Consider the following 19,237-nt stretch of genomic DNA (forward strand, 5'->3'; position numbering starts at 1 on the left):
TTTTTGTCTTCTCCTCACCTGTATCTCATTTCTGCACAGGAATCCCAGCTGTGTCTGAGTGAGTTACTGAGAGTTTTCCTCTGATGGATTCATCTGTGGGCTTGTTCGCACTAGAGTCCTGGACCCACCAACTTACTTTCCTTCTATTGTCAGTCTTGTTATTTGCTTCACTGGAAATAAACACGCTGTCTTTAATCCCTCAGAGTCCTGTTCTTTTTCTTCACTCCACTCAACTGACTCACTTCACTCTATTTTAACTTTTTAACTTTTAACTCTGTTGTTGCACGGCTGCAGTGATTTCCAATCTTCTCTAAAGCATAACAGTTTATGCGTAGAGCGTAAGCTTGACAACTTCATTCACAGGACAGAGCTAGTTTAAAAATTTTCTTGCATCAAGTTTGAAACATTGTTTTGCACAGTTTCACCCACAGCTGGAGATTTAATGAGGACACAGGGCCCCGAACAACATACAGGACACATGCATTCATCACGCTCAACAAAATCATAAACTGGCAATTTTGTTTTAAACAGTCTTTTTAAGTATTGTGAATTATGAGATCATACAACCACTGCTGTGAAACTAAAACCCCACAGCACACAAGCCCACTCTCAGTGAGTAGGAGCACAGCATTTTCTCCTCTTGTCTGGCACAGAGGAGCACAAAGAAAAAAGGAGGAGGTCCAATATTAAGACTTTTTTTTTCTCTCCTCAAAATGTTTGGAAACTATGCGAGTTATGAGAGGGAGAAAAAAAAGTCTCAAGTGTTGCTCCCAGTCCTTCTAACTTATCTGAAGGAAATGTTGCCTGACTATCTTGCCTTCAGTCACACTCAGTAACAGTCTAAATGTAAAAGAGACCTTAAAATCATTGCATGTGTAGCCTTTTTTTGTTTTTTACCTATTTTGAACTTGCAGGGACTTTTAGGTGGTAATCTTAATCAGCTAAATGTTAATGGGTGAGGCATGCGCATTTAAACACAACGTGAAACGTGGCCTAACTCTTCTCCTTAAACCCATGCTGTCCTTGTGTTCACTCGGGACATTGACAGACATTTCTGCACATGTTAACTTCAGCCGGTGCCCAAATCTTCAGCTTCCAAATACAGAAATTAACATTTCTGCTTCATACTGATACTGAAAATGCATCAGGAGTGCGACCTCAGTGTTTTCAGTTGGAGCTTTTATTTACAAATAAATAAATAAAAGTGTAGTAGTGTAGTAATTGAACTTCCTTGCGAAGCGTGACGTTTTTTTACTGGAGGAGGACCTTGAAGAAAATGAGCCCCCCCCCCTCTTCCCTTCTCTGTTGCTCACTCTCTCCACGTCCACACACGCCACAGGTAGTCCTGCTATAGGGGAAAGGGAGTCAGACTGCGAGGCTTTAGGTTGCAGCATCTCTCTTTCCCTATTTCAGCCTTTTGCTTTTGTTTTTTGTTGTTGTTTCGGCTCCGACTCTGCTGCGATCGTTTCTGTGCGTAAAAGTTGCTGACTGCCCTCAAAGTGTCCATGCGGATACGACAAAGTTTTTGTGCCACGTTTTACAACGCGGAGTAGCATCAGTCGATTTTGTTTTGGAGTTTGTTTTGTCCTCCCTATTCAGGACGGATTTGTGTAGAGTGAAAGCTTCCTGAAATCTCCGAGATAATCTCCAGATATCACAATGATACTCCGGGTCCTCGCCCTGGCCTGCGGTCTCTGGTGCTTCGGTCTTACCTCCGTCATCGCAGACGTACTAAAAGCCGAGGTAAGTGAATTGGAGGTGCATTTACTTTATGCAGTGCACATTTATAGAGGCTACACGTTCATTTCTGCATGTGCAATACGAGCTGCAGCGTGTCTGCATTTTCAGGTGTGTTTTCCTCCCACAATACTCGTGAAACTCTGTCTGTGTTTGCTCACTTTTTTTGAAGAGTTGAGGTTTCCATGTACTTAAAGAACGTATTACTAATAACTGTATAGTAATCTATTACTGTGACACTCCAGTGACCTTTACTCCCTATAACTTTATAAATTTTAGTTGTTTTTTTCCACTAAAAGCCGCCACAGTTCATGTTTATTTTCTCCTCTTCAAACAGACTGACATTTTTTTCCAAGAACTTCCCAACCTTTATTTTTCCATCCAGGGGGAAAGAAGCCATGAGTCAAAAGTTTTCAGCAGTAAGTGGCAGAGACCCAGCCGTGCAGTGGCTGTGTACAATGTGGAAATCTCAGCTGAGCTGCTTTGTTCTGGGGAAAAAAAAAAGGGGGGGGGGGGGTACTGTGGTGGTACTAAGGGGGAGGGGGTTAATGGTTTTCATTTGCCTGCACAGGCAGCACAGATGGGAAGCTGGTGAGGCCGGACATGATGCACAGAGGTGTCAGCAGCCTGGAAATACTAAGGAAGAGTGCAGCTTTCTTCTGAAGAACTTATTCTGCCATCAGATCTCCAAAATAATTGAGTTCAAGCACCGCGGGTGGTTGTAGTCTCAGTCCATTTATGCACAACATACCTACTAAAAGTTCCAGTTTACCATAACATCATCGGTCAAAAGTACATTTATGTGACCATTTATGGTGCAATGTCCCGTGACATTCAGGCACGCTGCAGTCTACCATCCACTTCCTATAACGGACAGGATGCACCATTTAAAGATTTTAATGTGAAATTTGAGTCATCCCAATTGTGCAAAAGAAGTCATTTCAATTTACGAGAGTGTTTTGCAGCTCTGTGCGGAGACGAGAAGCACGAAGGAGGACCTTAGTCACTGACCACAAGTTGCTGGCGTGTGAGTCAAGCCAGACAAGGTGGATAACTCAAAGTCAGACAGTTTATAAGACGCCGCAGGCTGCTGTCCCGTGGCGAACACGGTGATGAATGTCTGTAAACAAAGTGAGAAAACACGGCTGTGTACTTCAGCGTCGCCTCTCACAGCTAGAAAACACCAACGTAGCGATGTATCAATAACCCTCAGTGCAAAAAGAAACACGATCGGGTGAATTGCGGCTGTCACGTCTGGCGATGGAGGCTGTGCACACAGTTTTACTGTCAGACACAACAGTCAGCTCTGATGGAGAAGAAGGATAAGTTTTAATTATAGGTTGAGGATTACATCACCTAAGATCTGTATATGAAACCTGTGATCAAACAGGAGACTCATCTGTGTGGAGAAAGTAGAATAAACTGCTGCTGGAAAGATATGAGATGCAAAAGACAAAATAACAAGTGTGGAAAAACCAGAGCAGCAAAGACAAAATAACAAGTGAGTGACATCAGTGTTTACTTGAAGTGGCTGAAGATCCTTTTTTTTTGGGGGGGGGGGGGGGGGGGGGGGGGAGAGTAACTCATACTGAGTTTACGGGAATTTTGTGGTTTATCAGTGTTGCTCAACTTGTTAACGTCGCTCTGACAAACTAATCCCAATTTATCCAAGCTGAGTGAAAAGAGAAGCCCGGCTAACAGAGAAGTAAGACTTCCCCCTATGCTCTGAAAATTAAATCACTTCTTCTGAAGTACCCAGTTTTCCTTCCACCATCTGTTTTCATTCTCCCCCTTTTTTCTGCCTTCTCTATGGATTCTTGACTTAAATAAAATGCTTAGTTAGACGCCGTGAGCAGAGGAAGTGGGCAGCAATGAAAACAACAGACTCTTAAACAGGATCTCTCCATTCTTGACTTTAAAAAAAAAAAAATCTGGAGATTTCCTGTTGCCATCTGGAGACGCATGTCTTATGATCCTAGCAGCGGGCTTGTACAGATCTGGTCAAAACACATATGGGTTCAATTCCCTTTATCTTGACTGGAGCCGCTGTTGATGTAGCATCAAAGGGAAGCCCTTGCTCGAGATCTGCTGCGTGCTGCTTTGACAGGCCGCAGCTGTCACCTAAGAGATGTCAAAATAATCAGCTGCACCAGGCCTAATGAGAAACTGATGGACTTCAAGAGAGAGCTGAGGGGCTATCTGTGCTGACCGGGCTAAGAATATGGACATCAAAGAGAAAATAGTTAACTGTGACACTAATGGAGGCTTCAATTTAAGCTATTTTTAACTTAAAATAGATGCAGTTTAAAACTGCACTCTTACTGGTTTTGGTCTCAGGTGTACAGCTGATTGAAGGCCAGATGTGCAGTACTATTTGACATATTAACGATTTTTAAACAGCCGTTTTACGAATGCTTTGGAACAAAACCTTCATTTTTACATTAAATTAAACGCCTACACGTTACACCTGCAGGAGCTGCAGCTTCGGCCATGAAGCTCCTGGTGCACAGTCTATGTGCTGATGTTAATGCCAGAGGAGCTTTGGAGCTCTGCAGTTACTGAGTAAGCAGAGTGCCTGTGACTTTTACGCACTGTGAGTTGTTGTGGTTCCTAAATGCTTCCACTTTGCAATAATTCATTGATAATCAGCGTCTGTTGAATATCTTGGAGAGAAGAAGTTTCAAAAGCTGACTTGTTGCAAAGGTGGCATCCCGTTACAACGCCACACTCGGACTCAGAACGATTCATTCTTCCACAGATTATTGCAAAAGCAGACTGTGTGGCTAGATGTTTGATTTAATACACCTGAATGTAAAGATTCAGAGGTGTCTCCCAATACTTTTGTCCACACAGTGCAAATATTAACTATAGTTGTAACAAAAATCCAATAAACAGTCTAATATGTTCCCTCATGAAAATAAGAAAGAGAACTTTAGTAGAACTGTGCTGTGGTGCAGAGTGTAGAGACAGTTCAGTAAATATTTCTATAAAGCTGTCGAGCATCAGTATAATAGTGTTTCACCATAACCAAAACCTCCGGTGAGTGCATTTTATGACCTGTTTGACCAGGAAGACACATGAAAGCAGACAAAACTTTGCACGGCGCTGGTATGAGTGCTAACTGGGTCAGAGACGCCAAGAAGTGAAGCAATGAGAGGTTCAGCCGCTCATGAGCAGAATTCTCAGTTTTTTCCGTTGGCACACGGCGAGAGGAACAACTGACTCAGTCCCTCAACTTTAAATTCAACCATACTCCTAACCTCTCTCTCTCTGTGTGTCTGTGCCCACTCTCTGTCCTTAATGCTTTTACCTTTCCCTCTTTAATGTAAGTAACTCTGCACTTTAAATCATCTTCTGCTGCCCTCATTGCTCTGGTCAGTCTGTTTTCTTCGCTCATTCCTGCTGAGATTTTAAAGACAGGAAAATTTAGTCTTCATCAATAAAAGTCAAAGAGGCAGCGTTTAGTGTTTTAGCAGCAGTGCAGTGGACAGAGGAGCGTGATTTAGCATCGTTTAAGAGAGAACTGCTCTTTATAAATGGTTAAATATGTCCGTGAAACTCACACCATTGTCCTTCTTGTTATTGTTGTCTATTTTTTTTTATTGCACAAATAGAAAAAAAAAATCCCATATGATGCTTCTTCCTCTGAAGAGGAAGTGTCTTCATCGCTTTGTTTTTGACCACAAGAACTATAAATGCTCCTGGAATTTTTTTCTTAACTCTAGTTCATGACATCTTGAGGAAGTTGTGGTTGGGTTTACGTATGTGTGCGCACCTCCAGTCTCATGAGAGTGCACCCACATGGCCTGTGATGGGCAACTCTACGTTCAGACATAATAGAGATCTTGTGTTGATAAGTGGAAAAGTTCCTGTTGTGAGTAATGGTATTTAAATTGAAGAATATAGGCCTAAAAGTAGAATGAGTAAGAGAATCTGTGATCACAGAAGCAAAACTTACCGCACCTTTGAGTTCCAGTGTGCTGCTGTGTCTGCGTGGCAGCATTTTGGCTCCATGTGGGGAAGACTTTACAAAGAAATGACAAAAAAAAAATCTGATTTTTGGCTTCAAAAAAGCGGGAAAATATAAAGGAAGAAGATTTCTGACCAACAAAAAAAAGCAGCAGTGGTGACCAGGCGATAGCCACAGTGCCAGTATTTGCAGTTTGAGCTCTGAAAGATAAGAGCATCCTGTCTCAGCACAGATGTTTCCAATGGAAAGGGAATGGGATGAGTTGCTGTGACAGCTCAGGCATTGCAAAGGATATCACATAGGTCCATCTCTGTGTGCTGCATCCCAGAAAAATAACCTTGCGTGCTTTTGGGTACAAAACTGTGAGACTTTTCTAAAGATTGTGAAAAGAAGCCCGATGAATAGTCTCCTTTGATAAGATGACGCCAAGATAGCTCCGTCCTCACAATCAGGGGGTTTTTTCTGCTTTAAAATGGGCGTCTGGAAGCCCGATTGGTCTGCAGAACGTCCAGGCAATCAGTCTGTAATACCTTGGTTCACAGAAGTCTGGGCATTTTTCTCGTACTTCTGGCCTTTCGATGAACAAAAGTGTATTTTATGACGTGAGGAAATGAAGCCTGATTTTAACAATGATCAAAGCAAAAACTTCTTTAGTTGGTGCCAAAACTGTTTATACGGAAATGTGCATATAAAGAGCAGGGAGCAGGGAGTTTAAGGTGCTGGGATACGGGGCTGCATGAGTGCAAAAGGTGACTGCCAGGCTCCACAAGCTTGGCAGAAAAAGAATATTCCAGCAGGATAACGATCAAAAACACACTCCCAACAGCACTCGAGAGTTTCTGAAGAAGAAAAAGCAGCTATGAGCTTTAAAAGTATGTTTCCTCAATTTCAGGGACTTGCGTCGAGCTTAATACGTTGCCATCTAATTTACAGTGAAGGGTAAAACTGCTGCTGAGCATTTTAATTCTATCTTTAATCTGCAGATTGTTGGAATTACAGGATATCATTGAAAGAACATCTGCCAAAGCCAATGATCCAGATTCAAACTTAAACGTTGCAGTTTGTTCTTTCTGCGTTTTTCTTCAACTCTTCTGTGACCAGACGCCACCAATGCCCCAGCAAACATTTCAGTGCTGAATAACCAAGTCATAATCTAGTAATGGTTGAAAAATAGTTCACCTGGACACTTGGAATATAGAAAATAGGAAAAGTTTTCTTTTAAAAAATTAAGAATAATGAGTCAAACTGATACCTTCACTTTTTTGGGCCTAGACTTACTGAGCTAATTGTACCATTAAATCATTTCAGATAAACAAACTCCTAAGCGCCTTAAACGTGTTCTTGATTCTATTTACTTGCCTGTGTACTAACCCCATTATTTCTCGTTGTTTAAAAACGACGACAAATGCATTTAATTCCTACTTTGCCATCATTTGATCTGCATTTTTCTCTTTTTAAGAAACAGTCTGACCCGTTGATCTGTTGTACTGAGAAACAACATCAACATCCATCTGTCTGCGGTTCAGTATTTGGCTTCTTATCACAACCATATTTGTTGGGATACTTTGTCCTCTCTCTTTAATGGAGAAAAAAATAGTGAAAAATGTCACGTCAGTTCTGCCAGACCCCAAAGTGAAATGTTTTCCTCATCAGTCTAAGCCCAGCAGATATGTAAATGACACAGAAGAAGAGCAAAAACACCATGGGAGCTGGAACAACTGCATTTTAGGCAACTGAATCAATCTATGATTAATTATCGATAAAGCGACAGAGTGGAGCTACATCGTGCAGCTTTGCCAACTTTTCCACTACGTTGCATCAGTTGTGTTTCTGTGCATTATATGTTCAGACCACACGTCACTACACAGGCTCAAAGGTGTGTTTACCAACCACCAGCAGCAGTACTTTGACCACACATGGCTGTGTAGCCAGGTAATTGGCTACCCACAGGTCAACAATACCAGCCATGTACAAATCTTAATAAATAGAAGCTTTGATGGTGGCTGTAAGGGAGTTCCACAGAGGCGAGGTACATGCTGGGATACCTGGCGCTCCGACCGGAGGTGGTGGCGGTGTGTGGAGTAGTTTGGGACTAGAGGAGAGAAGTGGAGGTCCTCACAGTGTGGGAGAGACTTTCATGCAGTGGAGCAGAGAGTGTTTTTATAGAAGCAGACGCTTCACCGCACTGGAGCCACAGGGCACACTAGTCGTATTTAGTGGAGAGGCAGAGAAAGTAAATTTGGTTGGTTAGTGTTAGAGAGTCAGAGGATAAAATACATTTACTAGATGTTTAAATAATCCGACTGAATATGCAAAGATAGGGAGAAGGGGGATAAGTCGTCTCTCTGCGGGTTAACATAAGTGAACCTTGTTCTCTGGCCTCTCTGCCCACCACATGACTAACAGTAGCTGTGTGTGCACAGGCTGTGGATGGCCCAGTTGTTGCCCAGTTGCTCCTTTTCCATCCATGGTTTGCCCTTCACTTGCTGGAGGCAGGCTTGAAGAGAAAACCAGGACATATGGTGGAACAAGAGAGATATCTGAGGTTTAGATGACGCTAACGAAAGAATTTGGGGTAATTCCACTGGCTTAATTTGTGGTGGGGATAAAAATTTGTTTTAACTCTGTGTGTGCACATACATAATTGGAAACACACACTTGAAGATGCATTTAGCTTCAACAAGGGAGTCAGGAGATGATGAGTTAGCTACAACTCCAGTATCTGATAGTCAAATGTAAAGCTACAGCCTTTTTAAAATGTCACGAAACTGACTTAAGAACCTTTTATCAACACCAGCTGTGATGTTTGCTGTCATCACAGTATTAACAGAACATAGTGATAAAACAACATCCGCTATGTATAGTGACAACTTTAAACTGCTTATCCAGATTTTTTTTAGCTAGCTATTTCAACCGTTTATCCTTGTTAGCGATTTTGTTTTCTATTGTCATATTTTTAGCTTGCAATTGCAATTTGTTTTTAGTTAAAATTCATTTTTTATTCATAAGGTCAAGTATGTTTATTAGCATTTTTATTTATTTAACCATACAGTTTTAAATGCGCCAGGGTACTTGAGAGCAGTTTTAGCACTTTCTGTATTGGTTAACAATTTAGCTATTTGTTTAGCTAGCTGTTTCAACCATTTGTTAGACACTTTGACCTTTATATGTTGACTCAAATTATGCATATTAGACTGTCTATTTATAGCCAAACATGGTTAAAACCTTGACCTCATTTCCCTGATCAAAATAGTTTGTGGTCCATGATGGCATAGACTAAAATGTGGACGGACGGATGTTGACGTTGTTTCCGTGTCGTGCAGAGATCTACGCAGAGGAGTTTTTAGAAAGCGAGAAGCACAGATTACTGCCATAAAAGGATTAATACATCTATCTTTTGTGGCACAAACCCACTCATACAAACAAACACACCCACTGTCTACCATATCGTGTGTGCTATACATGGCTGTGAACCTTTAGCTCACCTGGTTGAGCAGGCAACCTATGTACCATGTTAATTTATTAACATTCATTTACATCTAAATTCAAGGCAGCGTTCAAGAAGTACCTTAAACCAGTGTAAAGGTTGCTCAGCTCAGCTTTTTAGTTAGTTTAGCTTCTATCTACAAATGGGTAAACAACTACTTACTGTCAGCTACTACCTATTAGCTCTTTGACTTTTTTATCTCCTCGCAAGTAGGAGTGCCATCGAAAGTGGCATCTGACTTTTCTCCCCTTTCCCCCATTGTCAAACTTCTCCATTACAGTGGCCCAGTTTTTGACCACCAGCAGCAGGCAGTGGAAAGAAAAGACCGACCTTTAGTGTGTAAAGATAAACAGTGGTGGTTTCGGTTGGCAAGAGCACAGATAGGCAGACAGCGAGGAGGACAATAGACACAGACAGTGGCAAAGGGATCTTAAAGTTAAAGCTTTGTGGAGCCCAAATGTTCCCGAAGGTGTTTTTTTTTCCAGCCTCATGACAGCTGTATTTGGCAGCGATCGTCTAGACAGAGTTCTGGGTCATTGTGACAAAGATGACATCAGTGTTTTATTTGGCTTTCAATTCCTCTCTCATGCCTCCTTATGACCCCACAACAAAGTTTCCCGTTACAAGTCCAGCAGAAATCAAGGGGACATTTGAGGGTTTGATGTTAGCTTTAAAGAAACCATAAACTGGGTAATGTCACAGTCACATGAAGAAAAGACAATAAATTTAGCATGCTGAGTTACCTCAGCGTGTGTTGGCTGCTGAAGAGGGAGGTTAAGCAAGACAGCATGGCACACAAAAACCCACTCATACACCCACACACACCCATTATCTGCCATATAATGTGTGATGTACAGCTGAACTAAGAGAAGCAGGTCCAAACAAGCTCTGAAAGTTGACTTGAAGTAGACAAACACCCACAGGCTCATACGGGAGGCCAGTCCCTTCTTTTCTGTTGACTAAGATGTTTTTTGATGTTTTCAGGTGGTTTTACTGTTGTTTTTGGCCCGTCTGATTAACTCAGAGAGAAAGTAAAACAGAAAGATTTCAACAGCAATTATATGCCCAATAGAAAATAAAAGTCTCCTATAGCAACAATATTATTTTAGCAAATAAATTAATTTTTTTTACAAGCTTGAAGTTTTCCTTTTTGTGAGCATGCCTATTCGAGCACACTCAGCACTTACTCTACACTCATGCATCAGTAGATTTCTAATGTTTACGCATAGTGGGAGTGTGACTTTTCTTCATAGATGAAAATACTGCAGTAATAAAGGATGTTTTGGTGTTTCTAAAGCAGCGTGCCCACAAACTTTCTTACATTATAGAAATATGTTAATCCATCTTATTGTCTGTTTTACAATTTGTGTTTTCTTTATGTTTCAGTTACTTATTTCATCAAAAAATGTGAAAAACATGCATTTGTGTGACTGAAAAATCACAAAGTAAATTACCAATCAAGGTCTCTGTCACTTAGGCCAAAAAACTAGCAGTCGCCAACCCCCACAGCAACACGTGGTCACGAGGGAAACGTGTTTTCCCTCCGTAGTTGGGGAATAGTTGCTAGATGTCGCTGGGTGTGACTGCCACATTTGCCATTTGTATCAAAGATGCTGAGTTGTCTGCAAACACTTGCCAACTACTTGCAAACCAGTACCAGTATTTTACCACTGAACAAATTTGAAAAGATACAACTTTTATTGTCTTTGTTTCCAGTTTACACTTTTTACAGTTGTCTGCAAGTTAATATCTTCCATGCAAACTATGGGCAACTTCCATAACTGACATGTCTCATTTGTACCTAAACGTTACGTGTTTCTTGATGCCAAAATTACACCACTTTGAATGAAAATGCTCATGTTAATAGTACTGAATTTCTAAAACTAAATACATACAAGACAGTTCTTCTTTTCAGTAAAGCATCATTGTTTAGCTTAGTCCAGCTAGTCAGAAAATGATTTGTGCATTAAAGGTCTTATTCAACATTTATTTCTCTCTGTCTCTCCATCAGGCTTGGCTGCAGCAGTATGGCTACCTGCCTCCAGGTGATGTGAGAGCCCAGGCCATCCGCTCACCAGACACCATCAGTAAAGCGATATCCGCCATGCAGAGTTTTTACGGACTGACCGTCACTGGCTCCATAGACACCAACACAATAGAGTGAGTCCTGGTTTACATTAAAGATAACAGCTTGGCCTCAGATTATTACAGGTGAATAGCGGACTGTCACATTCTTTATACACTTTTGGATAGAAGTGGCTGTGTGAGAAGCTAAAACTGCCATTATTAAAGACTTAATAACCACAAGTTCTTCAGAGGAGTCCACATACTTTCTGGATTAAAACTGAAAGTGTTACCTTTGTGTTTCCAGGGCGATGAAACGGCCGCGATGTGGCGTTCCTGACAAGTTTGGACCAGTGCTGAAGAGCAACCTGAGGAGAAAGAGATATGCTGTGCAGGGTCTGAAGTGGGACAAGTCTGAGGTGACCTTCAGGTCAGAATTCGCCACACTATTCAGTGATTTGGTTTTACTTTACAACTTGCATATAGAATCTGATTTATTCTGGAAATATGAAGTGTACTGGGTTCTAGCTCAAGAAAACACAGTGACTAATGCTAATCACAAATTGTTATTATTGATGTAAGCAAATTCATTTCTCTTTGCTTCTCCAGCATAGAGAACTATACCCCTAAAGTGGGCCAACGCGCCACGTTCGACGCCATTCGAAAGGCCTTCAAGGTGTGGGAGAGCGCCATCCCGCTCACCTTCAGAGAGATCCCCTTCAGTCAGATCAGAGGCTCACCTGATAAGTACGCAGACATCATGCTCTCCTTTGCAGAGGGATTCCACGGCGACAGCACACCGTTCGACGGCGAGGGCGGTTTCCTAGCTCACGCTTACTTCCCCGGTCCAGCCATTGGTGGGGACACGCACTTTGACCTTGCTGAACCTTGGACCACTGGGACAGTCGATCAGGGAGGTAAGAGAAAGAAGAGAAGTGGGTGAAAGGTTGAGAAGAAGAGGACAAGACAAACTTTGTGTATTGCAGATTGTTTGAAATCATGAAAACGATAGTTTCAGGACTTTGAACAGAGCTTTTGGCAACATTCTGATCTTCTCTTTGAAGGTAACGATGTTTTCCTGGTCGCTGTCCACGAGCTTGGTCACGCTCTGGGTCTAGAGCACTCCAACGACCCCGCTGCCATCATGGCCCCCTTCTATCAATGGTTTGACACCGAAAACTTCCAGCTCCCTGATGATGACCGCAGAGGAATCCAGGCAATTTATGGTGCGTTGGTTTAGTAGAAGAAGCAGGCATTTATTTATTAATGAACCAACTTTTTTGGTGACACTAATACTTTATGAGACTCCCCTCTTTGAGGCTACTGGGTCACTTTTTTACAAAGAAACCCCATCGGTCCCATGGCCTATAAGTAAAAAGTAAACAGTTATCTTGACATCACTTGTCTGTTTTGTAAACTGGAGTTTTTAAAATCTGCTTTTAGAGGCAAAAGGTACCATATTTATATGTAAAGTTAGAGTTCTTCTTAATTAGCTAATGCTAGCAAGCTTAATCCATAAACTACCCTTTATGGACAAATAATTGGGCCGCCTACACGTTGCACCTACGGGAGCTGCTGAACCATGGAAAAATCATGCCATGAAGCTCCCAGTGCACAGTTGGTGTGCTGATGTTAATGCCAGAGGAGCCCTGAACTCTGCACTTATGGAGTCTGCAGGGTGTTTTTCACTGAGCCCGTTCTGTGACTTCATGTGGTCTTCCACTTTGTGGATTCATTGCTGTGATTCATGAAACTTCCACTTTGCAATAAAACCACTTACAGCTGATGGTGGAATATCTAGGAGTGAAGAAACTTCACAAACTAACTTGTTGTAAAAGTAGCATCCTGCTACAGCACCATTCTCAAATTCATTGAGCTCTTTAGAAAAACCCATTCATTTATAAAAATTTGTAAAGTAGACTATATGGGCTGTTTGTATACACCTGTGCCGATGGGACTGGCAACACCTGAACTCAAAGATTACGAGACTGCGTGGCTCTCCCCCTGAATTATCTACACAATACGACGCTAACAAGTAAAAACTAACAATTAAAACAATGTCCTTGAAAAAATATGTCCAAATAACAAAACCTTCTTTCACTGTGTCAGCATTGTTCTTTTTTTAGTTAAATTTAAGACGAATATTGAGTAAGTGCAATAAATCATCATTTTAAATACTGCAATATGTAGCAAAGCAAAAAGAAGTTCTAAGCATAATTAAAAATAGATTTAATTTTTTTTTTTTGCGGTCCTGCAAATTAAGCATGTTTCACTTCTCTCTCTGATCATAGGATCAAAGTCTGGGGTTCCTCCTCCTCCTCCTCGTCCCACTAAACCCTCCAATCCCGACAAGCCAGACCACGGCCCTGACGTCTGTGATGGACACTTTGACACCATCGCTGTCCTCAGAGGGGAAAAGTTTGTATTTAAGGTACAAAAGACGGTTTCTTTGAGTTGGGGCAGTGCTGTGTTTTCAATAACATAACCCAGCAGATAAAAATGCACAATCAGGGCTAACTCTGAAAAATCAACGTTTTAATCGATGTTAGAAATATTGGGAATCTTGACTACAGCTTGTAGAGGAATCGGAATTAGAATATTTTATTTATCCCTAAGGTTACAAAATGTAATAATAGTAACTATGTAAACTAAATTAAATAATACACTACATCACAAAGTTACACAATATAAGAAATAGCTCTTATAAGTTTACTTTAAACTGTAAATCTTTGTTATTTTCGCTGTAGACGATGTGCAAAAGGGCATAACTACAGTTCTTATGTCGTTCAGTGGTACATTTGGGAAATCTCAGAAGTTTTAATTATTAATGATTTGGTTGTTTAATGGGTCGATCGGTTCCCGTGTATCTTTTCAGGACAAGTGGTTTTGGCGTCTGCGCAACCACAAGGTGCTGCCTGGCTACCCGATGCTCATAAGCCACTTCTGGAAAGGCCTACCATCAAACATCAATGCCGCTTACGAGAGAGATGATGGAAAATTTGTCTTCTTCAAGGGTAGGTTCCATATGGGATCAGTGAAGAATCAGATTTATGATGACTGCGTCGCTGCAGCTGTTGCATGTGTTCTACACTCTAATCTGACCGAAATGGTCTGTTTTCAATCTTTGTTCTTTTTTAACTTCCAGGTAGCAGATACTGGGTTTTCAGTGAGTCCACCATGGACAAGGACTCTCCAAAGAGCCTGAAGGAACTGGGAGCCGGTGTGCCCGAAGATAAGATCGACGCCGCTCTCTTCTACACGCCAACAGGACAGACGTACTTCTTCAAAGACTCTCAGTGAGTTTTCCTTTTTATTCCCCGTTTGTTTTACTTTGTTTCCTAAATGAGAAGAAACCTTTCTCACAATATATGCAACCTTATCTGTTAAGGTATTTGTAACTTTTTATATCATACCAAACCTCTTTTCAAATCTGCATGTAATGTTAGGTGTTAGATTGATTAAAAAAATCGTTTTATACTTTTAATTCTTGTTATATCCTCATGAAATGGGTTTTACTGTGAAGCCCCATAAAACAGTATTTGTACACTTAAAAAAATGATTTGCTTTCATAAACATGAATCACTTTAAGTAAAATCCAACAGAAATATGTCAAATCAAAGTTTTATTTATTAAAATAATCAATCATTAAGGAAAATATACCTTAATGTATAGCTATCAAGGAAGTGTAATTTAACCAGCTTCAGTAAAATTTTACGTTTTACCTTGTGCTTTTGTAACACACTTACATGTATTCCAGTTAAAGGATCTACGTTGAACATGTAACATGTTTCAAACATGTAAGTTAAAGGATTGTGGGCATAAACACTTTGCGAGCTCATCTGTGAACTTGTTAAAAATAAGCACTGCTACTCTCATGCTGTCTAACATACACACAGTTGCAGATGGGCATGAGAATTGATTTTTACCCCAGCAGTAACTGTAGGTTTTGTTTTTTAATAACAACATAGAGGAAATATGTGAGGGCTGACTTGCATCAAAGCTCCGAGACATCTTAAAAGATCAAATTCCAGACCTAACATTGGTTTTATGATAAAATACAAACAGTATACTAATTAAAGGGGGAAAAAAGTCACCATGAAGCATCTCAGTAATGTGTTGGGCCGCTGACGTCTGTGTGAACAGCAAAGCGTTGACCTCTGAGTCCCCTGAACTCTGCTGCAGGGATGGAGCACAGTCCTCTCTAAAGATACTCCCTGTATTTGATGGTGAGCACTGTTTTTATATGCCAGTCCAAAATCTTCCACACATGTTTAACTGGGTCGAGATGCTTAAAAGGCGTTAACATATGATTCACAGCACTGTCATATTTTCGCTCAAACCAGTGAGTAATCATTCGTGCCTCGTGGACGGGGCTTTTGAAATCCTGGAAGAACCACACATGTTTCGTCATTGCCTCGAGGGCTCAAGTTTTTCCTTTGATTGGCCACCAATCTGCACGTCTTGAGGCCATATTTTAAAAAAAAATCCCACTTGTAAAGAGATGGAGCAACCCTTTAAAGCCCGATGTAGGACTACTGCCTATAATATGATTTCGAGTTTGAGTCCTCTGCTCTGCCTCTGTTGCTAGAAGTGCCCACCCGAGGCCGTTTCTTTCTTGTCTTTAATGTTTCCGTCATTTGCAGATATTACCGTTTCAACGAGAAGACTCGCAGAGTGGACAAAGATTACCCGAAGCCCATCAGCAAGTGGACCGGTGCACCAGATAACGTCAAAGCAACCATCATGAGTGAAGATGGATGTAAGGGTTTTTTAATCTGCTGCTTTCTTTTTGAGATCTCAGATGCACTCGTTAGATTTCTGAAACAACAATAGTCTCAGAATTAGTTTAAGAATGAAAATTATTAGATTGCAGCGCCATTGTTGACACTTAAAGAATTTCTGTGACCATTTCGGACCCTGTTTCCACAGCTTACACCTATTTCTACAAAGCCAACAAGTACTGGAAGTTTAACAACCAGTACTTGAAGGTGGAGTCCGGCTACCCCAAGTCCGTGCTCAAAGACTGGATGGGCTGCGAGAACGAGGACCCCAAGAAGGGTCGCAAAGAGTCGGATTCGGAGAGCTGGGCCAATCCCCTGGCCGTGGTGATCCCCGTCCTCCTTCTGGTGCTGGTTGTGATCACCCTGGGAGCGCTTTTGTTCTTCAGGAAGTACGGCACGCCCCGACGCCTCCTCTACTGCAAGAGATCCCTGCTGGACAAGGTGTAGACAGAGCAGCAGGTAGCTGACAGACTGCCGCAGAGGGACAGAAAGAGACGGAGCGAGGGCCGAGCGAGGATGGAAATCGAGAGGAAGAAGAAGAAGAGAGAAACTGGAGAAAAACCTGAAGAAATGAGAGACAGGAGGGGGACATTTTTTAAAGTTTTTTTGGGTGGTTTGTAAGTGCCATAAAAAGGGGAAAACAAAACAATAAAGGCCCTTGAAACTGAAATCAGGAAAATGTATATTTGTATGTTAACTATTTACGTGTACTGTTGTGTGTTGAGAGATTAAGAAAATACCCGCAGTCTCACACAGAGGAGGGAGATATACAAAGACTCATCCTCATCAGCAGCTTAACCTCCCACCTCTCCCCTCTGTCCCCCATCTCATCCCATCCTTACCCTTAACTGGACGACTCCACCTGAACTGCTGTCTGACTCACTTATAATTCTGAAAACTGTGTTTCTGTTTGACTTTTACCAAGAAATTTGTCTCTGGTAACAGTGTTGGGACTTTTTTGAGGGGGGCGATTTAAAGTTTCAACATGACATTTTCCTCTTAAATCAGTGTTTCGTTTTTTTCTTTTCTTTTTTAACCAATAACAAGGCTACAAGGGAACTATGACCTCAGTACATAATAGTGATTTAAAGCATCCACAGCACTGAGAATAAATCCAAGATTTCAATATTTTCTAACACAAATGACACAAAGTACTAATTCTGTTTTGCAACGTTTACAATAACTGAGCTTTTTTAAATCTAAAATTGGTGTTTATGGGGGTGAATGTTCCTATTTGTTAATGAAAGGTACTTGATGCAGTCGGTATTCCCTGTAACTGTATGTAGTGGCTCTCTATGTAAAAGCACATTTCTTGTGCACAGTGTTAGCTTTGATTGATGCAGGCTTAAACATGCACACACGTGGGTTTGTAATTCAGGCTTCACACCGAGTCTAAAAACCGAAACATGAACACGAAGGATTTTGTCTTACACTCAAACTTGCAAACCAAACTCAGTGCAAGCAGTCAGATGGTAAAGATTATGTTTTTAAATGTGATGCTTTATCTCTTTTTTTTTTTTTTTTTTGAAGTACAGTAATGTTAAATACGAGCAGAGCTACAACATGGTGCAATTTTTAATTATGATTGTTTTCATGGAAATTCTTGTTATTATAAGTATGATTATTGTTATTATTGTTCTCTTGGAAAAGTTTGAATACTTTTGGTTTTCTTTGTTTTTGCGCATTGTCATTTGGAGTCCTGCTGGACAGAGGCATAACGTGACAATGATGGAAATGAATCCCAGTTTACATCCAGTGTGAGAAGAATTAGTTCAGATCAGGGGGGTGAATGTGAGATATGGGATATTTTTTTATTGTAATACCCAAAATAACCCAGATGTTGGCACAAGCAACTCTATTTATTAATGCGAATGGTGCTTGATTTTTTTTTTTTTTACACCAGTCAAATCTAAAGATAAATTGATTTAATTCATAACAATGATAATGGTAATTATATTTATAATGATGATTTTATCAATAAAATTGAACAAATACTTTTTTCCCTGCCTGTTCACGTTTATATTTCATCTGATCGAGTGGAATTAAACTCTTTTCTACATTTTCCCCATTCTGCACGCCACACTTATACACAGTCTTAATAGTGATACCGGAAAAATGAAAGTTTACAGTAAATGCCAAGTGTGTAGCTACTAGCCATTCGAGTAAAAGGTAAATGTAACCCAGAGGACACTTTTGTAGGTAAAGTAGGGTCAAAAACTGAAGCACTGAGTGGATCTGAAGACATCTGAGCTGTGAAGTTAGTCAGAGATGTGATTTAGTAGCAGAAACGGTCAAGATATAAATAAAGGAAGTTAATGACAAAAAATGATCTGTTGCATTAAAGAGATGAAATTGTTAGCAAACAGTACGGTTAAACTAATAAGCTCAGCAGATGCTAGTTTACAGTTTAAGAATCTGGTGAAAATTATGAATGAAAAGATGTAAATGATCAGCGTCAGAGGTTGAAATTTCAGGCCTACAGTGCAGTTAAACAAGAGACATTGTTGGCTTGTCACACCAGATGAATGAGATCTGCTTCATTTAGTGGTAGCTGAATGTGATCACTGATGGTAAGTCCACATCTGAGCATCACCAGGTGGGCTTGGTGAAGTCAGGTGTGTCAAACATATGACCACAGTGCTAGAAAATGCTTCACCCACAGTATAATCAAGCCCATGGGAAGGCTTTGGAAAACGTGAAAATACTGAATATTTAACTGACAACGAGACGCATGACCTGCCATAATATACCAAAGTAAACTAAATAAACTCTTAAATGACAGAAAATGGAACCTTGTGTTTTTTATTGTTTTTTATTGAATAACATTTATTTATTTTACTATAAGTTGGTTTCACAAAAAAGGGCATTACTCAAAGCGTAAGCCCAATGCGACACTCTCAGTGACATATTACTGATATTGCGAATTCTTTTTCTAAAAACATGGCATTGATTAAATTCATAGTTACATTTTACACTGAATGAAAGGGGACCACTCTGTTTTTATAGGTTATAAGACATTAGTTAAGATCGAGCTGAACTCTATTTGGCCCCCTTTGCAAAGGGAGTTTGACACCCTGGCCATCTGGCCCGGCTTTAGAGGTACGTCAGTAAACAAGGTTTGACAACAGCAATCAAAATGTGTGCCAGCTGATGCCATATTATTTCACTGCCATGTCTCCTACTAAATTTGTCTTTCTT

The 19,237-nt window shown here is 40.7% G+C and overlaps 1 protein-coding gene across 1 annotated transcript; it reads left to right on the plus strand.

The window, feature by feature from the left end:
- Positions 1-1,304: 1,304 nt before the first annotated feature.
- On the plus strand, positions 1,305-18,039 carry mmp14a (matrix metallopeptidase 14a (membrane-inserted)). Its single transcript, XM_040045044.1, has 10 exons — positions 1,305-1,743; positions 11,206-11,354; positions 11,566-11,688; positions 11,868-12,175; positions 12,323-12,484; positions 13,550-13,689; positions 14,134-14,272; positions 14,404-14,554; positions 15,902-16,017; positions 16,188-18,039. Exons 1-10 carry the CDS (start codon positions 1,660-1,662, stop codon positions 16,484-16,486), a joined length of 1,671 nt encoding a protein of 556 aa, XP_039900978.1. The 5' UTR covers positions 1,305-1,659; the 3' UTR covers positions 16,487-18,039.
- Positions 18,040-19,237: the final 1,198 nt, after the last annotated feature.

This window comes from Simochromis diagramma, unplaced genomic scaffold (genome assembly GCF_900408965.1).
Source record: "Simochromis diagramma unplaced genomic scaffold, fSimDia1.1 OVJJ01000590.1, whole genome shotgun sequence".
Lineage (NCBI taxonomy): Eukaryota > Metazoa > Chordata > Actinopteri > Cichliformes > Cichlidae > Simochromis > Simochromis diagramma.

Excerpts from the sequence above, each read along its gene's own strand:
- mmp14a (XM_040045044.1), top strand. The coding sequence starts at position 1,660 with ATGATACTCCGGGTCCTCGCCCTGGCCTGCGGTCTCTGGTGCTTCGGT. Across the intron at positions 11,355-11,565 it reads ATAGACACCAACACAATAGA|GGCGATGAAACGGCCGCGAT; the intron begins GTGAGTCCTGGT and ends TTGTGTTTCCAG. Across the intron at positions 14,555-15,901 it reads TACTTCTTCAAAGACTCTCA|ATATTACCGTTTCAACGAGA; the intron begins GTGAGTTTTCCT and ends CGTCATTTGCAG.